At 49.5% G+C, this 13,300-nt stretch overlaps 1 protein-coding gene and 1 pseudogene across 3 annotated transcripts in view; both read right to left on the bottom strand.

Annotated features, from left to right (window-relative positions):
• UBASH3A (ubiquitin associated and SH3 domain containing A) overlaps positions 1-13,300 on the bottom strand; it is a gene marked incomplete at both ends in the record, with an annotated part of 41,823 nt that overhangs the window by 7,254 nt on the left and 21,269 nt on the right. For both annotated transcript variants that reach the window (XM_080654794.1, XM_080654793.1), the window contains 3 exons: positions 2,735-2,827; positions 5,416-5,538; positions 10,348-10,447. In XM_080654794.1, coding sequence (XP_080510920.1) covers positions 2,735-2,827; positions 5,416-5,538; positions 10,348-10,447 — 316 coding nt within the window. The remainder of the gene's footprint in view (positions 1-2,734; positions 2,828-5,415; positions 5,539-10,347; positions 10,448-13,300) is intronic.
• LOC308242654 (small ribosomal subunit protein uS19-like) lies at positions 6,459-7,008 on the bottom strand (annotated as a pseudogene). The gene has a single exon. The product of its transcript is annotated as a small ribosomal subunit protein uS19-like (transcript).

A 13,300-nucleotide genomic window follows, 5' to 3' on the forward strand; every position in this document is an offset into this window, starting at 1 on the left:
AAGGACTCGGCCAATCCAACGACCCACGGGAAGGATGGAGCTCATCTTGGAGGGTGCTAGTCACACGGGAGTGTCTCCTGACAGACCCACCAGACTGAGCACAGTGTGTGGAAGGGAGCTGTCTTCTGGGATGCTCTGACTCTTCCCAGCTCACCCTTCCCAAGCATTTTATGTCTTGACCAAAATGCCTATGAAGTAAGACCATCTCTTTTTAAGTAGAAAAAAAATAGACCTTCCTTAGGGCTTTTATTTGAAATGGGAAAAACTACATTAAGCTTAAATGCTGGCAATAAAATCAGTTTCAAAAATGTATCCCAGGTCCATGGATGGGTTCTTTGCAAGCAGGTTTAGAATAGAGTGAGCTGGCTGCGGGCCCCGTCCACTGAGAATACATCACACGAAGGAACAGTCAGAAGAGTTTGCCAAATGGGGTTGGCCACGCTTCCTTTCGAGGACATCTTGTAGGCCACTGCTCTGTGGTCACACTTTGGGAAGTGGTCCATCTGGATGTTCACGGACACGGCTTTGAAATAAAGTCTAGCATGTTAGTGTCTCAGATGTCAGTCTGAAAAATGGGTTGGTCATGTCCGAAGACCTATGAAGAAGGCTCAGCACCCTTGTTTTTCTGAATTAGCATAGGATGTGTCAACGTGTGCCCTTTAACAGGCATACAGGCATATTAATAATCCTATCTAATAAAAGAATAATATGCAAATTGACCATCACTCCAACACACAAGATGGCTGCCCCCATGTGGTCAAAGATGGCTGCCCCCATGTGGACACAAGATGGCCACCACAAGATGGCCAGCAGGGGAGGGCAGTTGGGAGGGACCAGGCCTGCAAGGGAGGGCAGTTGTGGGCAATCAGGCCAGGAGGGGAGAGCAGTTGGGGGGAACCAGGCCTGCAGGGGAGGGCAGTTAGGGGTGACCAGGCTGTCAGAGGAGGGAAGTTGGGGGCGACTGGGCCTGCAGGGAAGGGCAGTTGGGGGAACCCAGTCCTGCAGGGGAGAGCAGTTGGGGGGGGGGGAACCAGGCCTGCAGGGGAGGGCAGTTAGGGGCAATCAGGCTGGCAGGGGAGCAGTTAGGCATCAATCAGGCTGGCAGGGGAGTGGTTAGGGGATGATTAGGCTGGCAAGCAGAAGCGGTTAGGGGCAATCAGGAAGGCAGGCAGGCGAGCAGTTGGGAGCCAGCAGTTCTGGTTGTGAGAGGGATGTCCCACTGCCCATTTAGGCCCGATCCTATTGGGATCGGGCCTAAATGGGCAGTCGGATATCCCTCGAGGGGTCCCAGATTGGAGAGGGTGCAGGCTGGGCTGAGGGAACCACCCCCTTCCCCCGTGCATGAATTTCATGCACCGGGCCTCTAGTAATGATAATAATATTCTTTTTTTTTTTTTTTAAGGGAGAGTGGAAGAGAGAGGGAAAGACAGAAAGAAACATCAATGTGAGAGAAACACATTAATTTATCGATTAGTTACCTCCTGCATGAGCCCTGACCAGGGCCCTGGCTGGGGAGGAGCCTGCAACCAAGGTACGTGCCCTTGACTGGAATTGAACCCGGGACCCTTTGGTCTGTAGGCCAATGCTCTATCCACTGAGCAAAACTGGCCAGAGCAATAATATTCTTATTATATAAAATAAAAATCAACTCCAGTGGTCCCGCCAGGATTTTACTCCACTGAGCTCACCTTTTTTCTCTACTATTCACCTCCCCTGACCTCTAACTCCCCACCTTACCTGGCTTACAACCCACAGTCAAGGACCCTCGTCCTCTTGTGTGCACCCCCAGCTCCTCTGCCCTCTCTTGCTTCACTGCACTAACTTCCCGAACCCGCCCGGAGTTAGACCCAGCTCTCCGTGTCAGCACCCAGAGGAAGCCCCACGCCCAGCTGACAGGTCTCGGTGTGAAGTGCTCCCTGACCTCAGTGGGCTCTGTGTCCTGCCCAGTGGCCATCCTCTATTTCCAGGCCAAGTCCTGGCCTCTCTCCCTGATAAGATTTCATACCTTCAGAGCTCCTCAAACCTGCAGTGGCCCTCCCCTTTCTCACACTAGCTGGGGACCTGACCCCTGTGTCTCTGAGAAAGAAGAAGCCAACCCCTCCTCCACATTGGCCCATCCGCGATGTCTCTGTCCACCTGCTCTCCCTCTGTCCTGCCACCGTGGAGGGCTTGCTGTCTCCGGCATCGTGGACGATGTCACGTCCCTCCGCCCCACACAAGGAGGGCAGGGAGGGCCCAGAGGGAGGAGCAGAACTGAGGCCCCCAAAATAGCTGCGCCTCCCGCAGGACCGGCCTCCCTCCTGCAGGGGGAAGCCCAGCAGCTCTGCCAGGGGCTCTCTGATACACATCAGCCTTTGATGGTGCTGGACAGCTCCCAGCAGCCCAGTCCCTTGCTCTAGGAGTCATGCTTTTTGGATCTGGAAGGACCATAGCAGTTCCCAGCTCTCTGGCTTTCTGAATGCCCCTCCCCAGAAGTTTTTTTTAAAAAAACAGAAGCCGCTGAGTGTGGACAGCCTGATGACAAGCCCCGGTACTCAGTTACAATCCCGGCATAAAAATGTGAAGGGGCTCAGAGCCTGCTGACAGTTCTGAGAGGGCTGGTCCATAACTGTCTAGGACTCACGTGGCCATTCATTGCCACTCACCCAGTTCTCGCCTCTGCTCATCACCCTGCCCCTTGGAGAACAACCCTGAGGTCAAGGCAAGCTGAGCAGCTCACTGAGTTCTCACCCACCTTCCAGGATGTGTTTGGCTGTCTGCACACAGCGGAGGGCTGGGGAGGTGAAGACGGAGGTGATGCGGACGCCGCTGTCCAGTAGTGCTTCTCCTGGAAAAAAGCAGGTGGGAAATGCCTCTGTATAACTGTAACTTCCCGCGGCAGCAGCTCTGATGGGAGGCTTACCACCTGAGGAAGGCAGGACCTTAAGTGGCTTCAAGATCTCCACCCCCTGCTGTACACACCCTAGGCATTCCCTAGAGTACACGGAGCTTGGGAATAGGGTGAGAGGGCACTCTTGTGACTATGTTATATTCTATGGGAGAAGGGAGATCACCATAGGTGGCCTGACCCATTCAGGTGAACCCATTAAAAGCAGAGATTTTCTCTGGCTGCCATAGGAGTCAGAGAGATTCAAAGGCAGAGGGGTTCAACATGTAAGAAACTCTACCGCTGGCTTCCAAGATGGAGGGGCCACATGGCAAGAAATGTGGGTGGTCTCTCGGAACTGAGTGTGGCCCTGTGCTGAAGTGGAATGAGGACTTCAGTCCTACAACCACAAGGAACTGACTTCTCCCACAGCCTGATGAGATTGAAACTGCTTCCAAGAGCCTCCACATGGGAACTCAGCTCAGTAACACCTTGATTTCAGGCTTTGAGGCCCTGAGCAGAGAACCCAGCCACGCTCTGTCTGCGTGTCCGATCTACAGCACTGTGAGCCAACCAGTGGGTGCTTGTTCAGTTCCTGGTAGCTTGTTCTGAAGCGATGGAAACCTGAGGCTCAGGGAAGCACACTATGAACCACACATCCTCTTGCAGCATCAGAGGGCCTCATCCTTGGTAAAGAAGGGGACCTCTTCAGTAGATGCTCTAAAGTCAGGAGGTTTTAGTGGATGCTGTCATGGGCTGAATTGTGTCTCCCCAGATTCATATGTTGGAGTCCTAACCCCCAGTGCCTCAGAATGTGGCTTCCTTTGGGGATGGGGTCTTTACACAGGTGATCAAGTTAAGAGGAGGTTATAAGGGCAGCTCTAATCCAACCTGATTGCTGTCCTTATAAAAAGGGGGAAAATTGGACACAGAGACAGACACACATGGAGGGAGACGATGTGAAGACACAGGGAGAAGACGGCCATCTATGAGCCAAGGAGTGAGGCCTGGAGCAGGTCCTTCCCTCACAGCCTCAGAAGAAACAAACTGCCATACCATGATCTCTCCAGAACTGTGAGAGGATAAATGTCTGTCGATGAAGCCACTGGATCTGTGGTGCGTTGTTACGGCAGTTCCAGAACACGAGTACAGAGGCTGACAATTGCCCACATACACACCCATTCACAGACACTCCCAAATACACACATGGAGACTGTGCAAACACCCAGGTCGTGCAAACATCCAGGCGAGAATTTAGGCATGAAACATAGAGCTGCAAAGGTATTTTACAGAAAAGACACACGTACCCACACACAGTACCCCCCCCCCCCCACACACACGGTATGTGCACACACACACATACCCACACCCAGTACACACACCCACAGACACACACACACACACGGTATATACACACACACATAGCCAAGCATGGTATACACACTCACACATGGTATACACATCCACACACATACCCACACACCCATACACAGAAACACACACCTACACCGCAGTGTGCGGCAGGTGGAGGAGCCCAGGCAGGGCTGTGGGGAGCAGGTCACACTAATCCGTGGGAGTCCCAACTGTGTCATAACCCTAACTCCACGTTAACTGACCTCACATCAGTGATCCTGACACCAGCCTTGGTGTGAGCACACTATTTGCACTACTGACCTCGGCAAATGCTACAGAGCTGTCCTGCCTGCCCAGATCGCAGGGACTAAATCAGGGGTCCTCAAACTTTTTATGCAGGGGGCCAGTTCACTGTCCCTCAGACCGTTGGAGGGCCGGACTATAGTTTAAAAAAAACCACTATGAACAAATTCCTATGCGCACTGTGGGCCCGGGACGAGTCGGCTGCTAAGCAGGAAAGGCAGCAGCACCCGGCGGGCCAGATAAATGTCCTCGGCGGGCCGCATGTGGCTCGCGGGCCGTAGTTTGAGGACGCCTGGACTAAATGTTTACGTCACATCACGGGGCGGGGGACGGGGGACGGGGGCAGGAACACCAGGTCCCAGTGAGCTGCTTCTGTTCACCAGCTGTGTGACTCGGGAAGCCCACGTGCCTTCCGGAGTTTAGACTTGAGTTTCTTAATTCATAGAATGAAGACCAGGTGAACTCAATGGCCTCTTCTAAAAAATCCATCATGTGGAACCAGAACCCCAGACATGAAACAAGAGCCCGAAGTGACAGATTTTGAAATAAAATCAAAGAGGGGATGTGCGTTGTTTTTTTTTTAAATGACATCCTTAGTGCACACAGTGGTCATTAATTTTTTTTCCTTCCCTCGCTGTTCTTTCCATACCTTTCATTGCTCCCAAATTCCCCAGCCATCTGTTCCTGAGTCAAATCGCTGAGCTTCCACTTACTAGCTGTGTGACCTTGGGTGACTTACTTAACTTCTCTGTGACCCAGCTTCCGCATCAGCAGAGTGGGGATAATGCTTCTACAGACCTCAAAGGGCATGTAGCAAAGGCTCAGTACTCATGAACGATAACCATTGCCATGATTATTGTTACTGTTCCTAATAGAATGACCCTCCAACATACCTGCTGTTCTGGACTGGAAAATTCCACAAGATGATAATGGCGGGTCGTTTTCAAAGCCTTTGATGCCATTGCTCCGCCGGGGCAGGCTGCAAGGGAAGTTCAGGTCTGGCCGGTAGTACTTCCCTAAAGCACAAATATGCACCAGACGTTTAGTTCCCTCGAGTTAGTGCCACAACACTCCCAAGATCAAGGCCCAGGTGAGAAGCATGGTTAGCACTTAAGTTGTTATCACTGTGTTTTCTATCAAATGTGTTCTGTGACGTGGATTCAATTCGAGGAGAAAATGCTGCTTTAATATGCACACATTTCCTCAAATACAGAAAACTCAGCCCCAGAATCCCCAGACCCTCTCTGTCCTCTCCTGACCCTTCCGGAAGATTCGCTCAGACAATTTTCCTGATTAAGAGCCAAGTGTCTCCATGACTGATAGAGCTTAATTTGATAAGAATCGCAAGTTGGCATTAATTAATTAGAGAAATTTGATCATTCCTATAGCTTAAGTGTGTCATATTGCTGATGGGGACAGAATCCATATGGCCGGAGGGGCCCTGCGTTGTGCATTATTCAGTCAATCACTTGAGGCGAGACTGGAATCTAGGGGATTCTTTGGACTCCCTCCCCCATACCCCTCATCCACGGTTCACTTAGAGTTTGAACCTGAGCTTTAACCTGACAGTCAGGTACTGGTTGTGTGATTAGAAGCAAATGACTTAATCTTCTTTATCAGTTAAAGGGGGAATGTTTCGATGAATCATTGAGATAATGCTCAGAACCTGGCTCCAGTAAGAGGTCAGTAAGAGGTAGGTCTAATCTCATTGTCAAATTATCCATTATCCTACAGAGGACACCACTCCACACCAAGACCTCACCTCCTCCCAAGTCACCCCCAAACCTGGTATAAAGGGTTCTAGCAGCTCAGCTCCTTTCCTGTGACCCGTGCACACCACATGGCAGGGTCTGACTATCCCACACCAGCCCCCCTCAGCCTCCCAGCCCTTCGCCAATGCAGAAGGCAGGCAGCGGCCAGTTTGCATGCTGTGATTTCAGTTTTCATGAATGCTTTTCCTGAAAGCTCCCTCCCTGGAAATTCCATTGGCAGAAACTGTCTGAAGCATTGACTTTAAAGGCCATTCAAAGTCTGTGCATTTGTTGGCTACTCGAGAGTGATGAAGGGGGAGGAATGGGTAGCCGCAATGCCGGCCAGCTGTGCTTCCTGGCCTGTAGGGGATGGAGAAGTTGCCCAGGTAATGGCCAATCATCCCAGGCTTTATTTCCACCTGGTTGAAGGACTTGTGGTTGTACAGGCCCACCTTGCTGCCCATCATCTCCCCCAGGAGGATCATGTCCTGCAGGTGCACGTGCGTTTTCACCACCGCAGTCTTCTCCATGGGCGGGGCCTCTTTCTGGGCATCACACAGGGCTTTAGCAGCGAGTGCTCCTTGCTTCGCAGGCCCAGGCTCAGCCGCCACAGTGCTGGGCACTGCACAGCTGCATCAGCTGCCCATAAGACCGGTCAAGCAGCTGATGGAGACCCACGCCACGGTACGTGAACTTGTGGAAGGTCCGCTTCTTCTTCTGCTCCACATCCCTCATCTTGTTGGTTCTTTGGAAAGGACCACCCACGCTTTTAAAAAAATTTATATTGTTTGAAAATTTATATATTATTGCAGGTCTCTTCCCCCCACCCGACTGACCCCCTCCACCCAGCTCTCTTCCCCTTCCAAGGCCTTCCCCGCACTATTGTCTGTCCATGGGCTATGCATATATGCATATAAGTTCATTGGTTAATCTCTTCCTGCCCCCTTCCCTCTGAAATACTTTTGTCTGTTCCATGCTTCAGTGTCTCTGGATCTTTGTTGTTCATCAGTTTATGTTGTTCATTAGATTCCACATATGAGTGAGATCATGTGGTACTTGTCTTTCTCTGACTGGCTTATTTTACTTAGCATAATACTCTCTAGGTCCCTCCATGCTGTCTCGAAGGGTAAGACAGCCTTCTTCTTCTTCTTCTTTTTTTACAGCTACATAGTATTCCACTGTGTAGATGTACCACAGTTTTTTATCCACTCATCTACTGATGGACACTTGGGCTGTTTTTAGATCTTAGCTATTGTAAATTGTGCTGCTATGAACATAGGGGTGCATATATTCCTTCTGATTGGTGTTTTTGTTTTCTTAGGATATATTCCTGGAAGTGGGATCACTTGGCAGTTCCATTTTTAGTTGAGGAAACTCCACAGTGTTTTCCATAGTGGTTATGCTGGTCTGCATTCCTACCAACAGTGTACTAGGGTTCCTTTTTTCCCACATCCTCCCCAGCACTGTTGTTTGTTGATAGCCATTCTGGTGGTACCTTATTGTAGTTTTAATTTGCCTCTCTTTGATGATGATTAGTGATGTTGAACATTTTTCCATATGTCTCGTGGCCTTTTGCATGTCCTCTTTGGAGAATTGTCTATTCAGGTCTTCTGCCCATTTTTTAATTGGAGTGTTTGTCTTCCTTTTGCTGAGTTGTATGAGTACTTATATATTTTGGAAATTAACCCCTTATCAGATGTATCATTGGCAAATATGTTCTCCAATACAGTGGGTTCCGTTTTCATTTTGATGTTGCCTTTTTTTTGCTGTGCAGAAGCTTTTTATTTTGATGTAGTCCCATTTGTTTATTTTTTCCTTTGTTTCCCTTGCCCTAGACCAGTGGTCAGCAAACTCATTAGTCAACAGAGACAAATATCAACAATACAATGATTGAAATTTCTTTTGAGAGCCAAATTTTTTAAACTTAAACTTCTTCTAATGCCACTTCTTCAAAATAGACTTGCCCAGGCCGTGGTATTTTGTGGAAGAGCCACACTCAAGGGGCCAAAGAGCCACATGTGGCTCGCGAGCCGCAGTTTGCCAACCACTGCCCTAGGCAATGTATCAGTGAAAATTCTGCCCTGTGAGATGTTTCATATTTTGCTGCCTATGGTTTCTTCTAGGATTTTTTATAGTTTCACAACTTACATTTAAGTCTTTTATCCATTTTGAGTTTATTCTTGTATATGGTATAAGCTGGTGATCTAGTTTCATTATTTTTTTGCATGTACCTGTCCAATGATCCCACCACTATTTATTAAAGAGACTCTCTTGACTCCATTGTATGCTCTTGCCTCCTTTGTCAAACATTAATTGAGCATAATGGCTTGGGTTGATTTCTGGGTTCTCTGTTTTATTTCATTGATCTATGTGCCTGTTCTTGTGCCAGTACCAGGCTGTTTTGAGTACAGTGGCTTTGTAGTTTAGCTTGATATCTGGTATTGTGAGCCCTCCAACTTGGTTCTTCTTTATCAAGATTGCTGCAGCTACTTGGGGTCTCTTTTTGGTTCCATATAAAATTTTGGAGTGTTTGTTCTAGATCTGTGAAAGTAAAGGCCTTTATTAAATGCCAAAGTTTTAGCTGTGTTTGCTTTTCTTTTTTCTTCAAAGAGAAGGCCCATCAGTTGTGTCGTCTTCTCAAAGGCATCTGGGATTCAAAAGATGTCAACCTGCTCCACTTAGGTTTTTTTTTTGCCTTCAGTGACACTTTGTGGTCACTGCTAGAGGCAGAGAGCAGAGCTCAGAAGATCAGGCCATGGGGCAAGGATAGGTTCTGACGGGAGTGGAGCCTACAGACTAGGGGCTACTCTGGCCCACTGGGAAGTCAGTGGCCCTATGAGGGGTGAGTGCTTAGGCAAGAAGTAGCAGAAATCAGGAGGAAAACTGGAATCAGAGGAGAGGCCAGCAGTGCCCCCAAATGCCCTGTTGTCATTGATTAAACAGTGTGTCTGTGAAATGCAGATGAATTAGACTGTGAGCACTCACTTTATCAAGGGGTTCTTTATCCTGTATAAAGATCCACCAGGAGTTTCCTTTAAGCTGGTAATTTCAGTGCCTTAAAATATTTTCCCTAATAGGTGACTTGATCTTTTGTCTAGATGACCAAATACTCTTCCTCATATCCACCTATTGTCCTATTCTTTCTTTCCCGAGACTTGGTGTCTCTACTTGACCTTGTTTCGTAGAGACAACCACAGCACTACCTCTGTGGGTTCTTAGAGGTATATTCAGTCATAATGTCATCTGCTCAGAATTTTCCTGGTGTGTGCTGGTCATCTACCAATGGTTTTTCCCAATTCATTTCCTCCTTTCTTGGCCTGCTGGGTTCCTGGAGGGATCCCCAAGGGCGGGACTAGCCCAGCTTCTATGAACGGATTTTGTCACTGTGTTCATTCAATACCTTCATGTATGCAGTTAGCCTTGGCTTAGAAATGGTGGCTCTCCATTAGGGGACAAGCACTGATACAGGTGTGGATCCTCAGTACAGAGATCAGCTTGTGGGTATGTTGTATTTCCAAGCACTGTTCATAGTCTTGGCATCCAGAGGGGTACAGTTAGGGTGAGCAAGAGACATGTTAAAAAATATGTCCTTTGGTTGAGAAAGATAGCCAAACATGATAGGGAAATGGCCACCGCAGTGAAATCAGCTGGGAGAGATAGAGCGATTTAATTATGAGATAGGGTACGTGTCGTCACCTGAGGGTTCAGAGACTGCCGGCCAGGGTGACTTGCTTGGAAGTCAGGGCTGCACTCACTAACCAAGCACTGTGCGTGCTGTGGGAGTAAGCAGACTGGCCATGTGTCACCTCAGTGGACTTGCTTACTATTGAAGCCATTCCTCCATCTTCCACAACGCATCTGACCCAAGAGACTCATAGACAACGCACACTCTCAAATGCTTCCATGTAACTTCTACAGGGAAGATGTAGCATGCATCCATTCCATGTGTACAATTATACGGAGTCGTTCTAAAGAATGGTACCCTGGGGAGTCTAGCTCGGAAACCTGGGAAGTGGTCTCAGTTGTTAGATTCATCTTGTTTCTGTGGTTAGAGGCAGCCCGGCCTTGACCCACCGTCAGGGGTGGAGCACTGCTGCAGCCACGACTTCCCGAAGATCTGGTCCACTCTCTCCCCGTGGCGCACCACCAGCACGCTTCTCCTCACAATGGCGGCCTGCGATGGAGGAAGGGAAGAAAAGCTGGGGTAAGCAATGGACATGTTAAAAAATACGTCCATCCATTGACTAGCATAGCCAAACATGGTTAAAATGTGCAATTTAACATCTGCATTAAAAGACTTATTCAAAAAAAGAAGTCCTCCAACAGCTGGCCTGGGAATGGGTGCCTTCCTTCCTTGTTTGTAGCTACATCCCATTTTACCACCGTCATCCCAGGGAAAGAGGACTAGGAATTGCAGGAGCCGATGTCTTTAATTTCTCCTGAGCATTATCACATTATAAAGGAGATGAAAAGAAACAAAGTGCCCAAATCATAGCACATTAACTTCTCTACTCTTTGGTCTCTTCCAAGTCCTTCTCCCTTGTCTTAGTCCATTCCAGCTGCTCTAACAGAACACCACACATGCCTGCCTTATAAGCAACAGACATTTATTTCTCCCAGTTCTGGAGGCAGGAAGTGCCAGAGATCAGGGTGCCAGCGTGGTTGAGTGAGGGCCCTCTTCTTAGTTGCAGATTTCTCTCTGTGTCCTCAACATGGTGGAAGGGGCAAGGGAGCTATTGGGTCTCCTTTATAAGGGCACTAATCCCACTCACGAGGGCTCCACCCTCAGGATGGAAGCACCACCCAAAGGCCCCGCCTGTTAATACCATCACCCCAGGCCCAGGGACCAGGCAGAGCAAGTGCCATGATTGTCTCTTACTGGATTGTGCAGCTGTTTGGTTCTGGATGCCATCGCCCACTTCCTAGAGCAGAGCTCCAGGTGAAAAGCTGTCTTACAAATTTGAATATGGTGGCTCAGGGGTTGCCTATACTGATACCAGGATGCCTCTCCCCTCCAAAAATGAATATTAAAACATCCTGTCCCATTCCCTCGTCCCTACTTGATCTGCAAGTAGTTTGCAAGGCACACAGGTGCTCCTGACTGTGGTCTGCTTACTGACCATCTCAAAGTACTCTCAGAGCGTTGGGATGAGGTTTTGGATTTGGGGCATTTTCTTCCCTAGAAGACCCTGGAGCACTTTAACTTAGAAAAGCAGAGCTTGGCAACAAGAATATTTAGATACAGTGAGAGGTCCGTGGGGAATAGAATGACCCAGCCCTGGGGTCCACAGAACAACATGGTTGTGCTGACTCTTTAGAAGAACATGGAGGTGCTGTATGTGTGTCCTGTGGCTGCTGCAACCAAGTGCCACCAATTGGGTGGCTTTAAACAAAATAAATGTATGCCCTCAGAGTTCTGGGTAATAGAAATTCAAAATCAAGGTGTCCGTGAGGCCGTGCTCCCTCAGAGGTTATAGGGGAGGGTTCTTCCTGCCTCCTCCAGTTCCTGGTGGCACCAGCAAGCCTTGGCTTGTGGCCCCATTGCTCCAATCTCTGCCTTGTGCTCATGTGGTCTCTTCCCTGCGTGTCTGCGTCTTTTCCTCTTGTGCACATCAAATTCCCTCTGTTTTCCTCTCATAAGGACAGTTGAGATTAGATTTAGGGCCCATGGGATAATCCAGAATAATCTCCCCATCAAGACCTTCACTCAGTCCCATATGCAAAGACCCCTTTTCCTTATAAAGTAACATTCACAGTCCCGGAATTAAGAACTCCTGTCACTGAGGACATTATTCAGCCACTACATGTCCATTTTGCCAAACTTGATGCCACAGTTTTCATGCTATTTGGAAGGGGCACACGCAGACCAGGTGAGAGGGTTCAGTCCTCAGGAGGAGCATGCTAGGTTTTTATGCATTTAAAGCACCAGTGAGCTTAGACCAACCTTGGGCAAACTACAGCCCACGGGCCGGATCTGGCTGTTCTATCCAGTTCTCTTGCTCTCCCCTTCGCTCATTTACTTTGAATTTATATTAGTTCACACAAACACTCCATCCATGCTTTTGTTCCGGCCCTCCGGTCCAGTTTAAGAACCCATTGTGGCCCTCGAGTCAAAAAGTTTGCCCACCCCTGGTTTAGACACAGGCTGAGTGATAGCATGTCTTTCATTCCAGCTTCTCCCTGCCCATCAATCTGGAAAGGGGGTCACAGCCTCCGGGAGGCCCCTGGCTTATGTCTGCTCTCATACTCTCCACCTCATGGAGTTCAGGCTCCACTGCGCCTTCCAGAGCCTGGGCAGTTTGGGGGCGGGAGCCCCGTTTTTGTCTCTGTGGCTGGCAGGTCTCTAGCTGCGGTCAGCGGCTCCTCTGCCTGGTCCATTCTCTCTAACTAGAGACCTGGCTAATGGCGATGCCGGGCCGCCTCCCAGTGTCCAGCGTTTTGTGCTCAGCTTTTGTCTGAACTAAGCTCACCCCAGCCTGGAGGCTGCCTCCGGGGGACTGATGGTGCTTGGGGATGGAGTTTTGGATTTAGGGTGATTCAGTCGGGAGTCTTGATCAGGGCCCTTATTAGGTCATTTCATGGTTTATCTCATGAGACTTCTAGGCCGGGCCTGAGCCAGGCTCTGGGACACAGGAGTGAGCCAGATGCTGTGGCCCTGCCCAGAGGGCCAGTCTCTGAGCCCCCAGGGCCTGGCCTGCAGTGGACAAGGGACATCCCGTCTCATGTAATTCTTGAAACAGCCCAATGTGGCGAGCGTTTAGGTGTCTGCACTCCCACACGCTTCCCAGCCTCTGCAGGCCTCAGTCTTCAGATCTGTAAATTGGGGACGGAGTGGGACTAATGCCACCTGTGCTGGTTGGAGTGGTAGTGGCTGGAATGAAAGCCTAAAGTAATGGGTGTGGCACAGAGTGGGGACATGGAGGGACTGCTCACTTAGGCCACAGAGGCATTTGTGCTGGAGAGGAACTGGCCAGGGGCCAGCTGCAGCACGCCCAGTCCCTGGGTTCCCCGTAAGGGAAGGCTGGGC

This window comes from Plecotus auritus, assembly GCF_963455305.1.
Source record: "Plecotus auritus genome assembly, chromosome: 2".
Classification (NCBI taxonomy): domain Eukaryota; kingdom Metazoa; phylum Chordata; class Mammalia; order Chiroptera; family Vespertilionidae; genus Plecotus; species Plecotus auritus.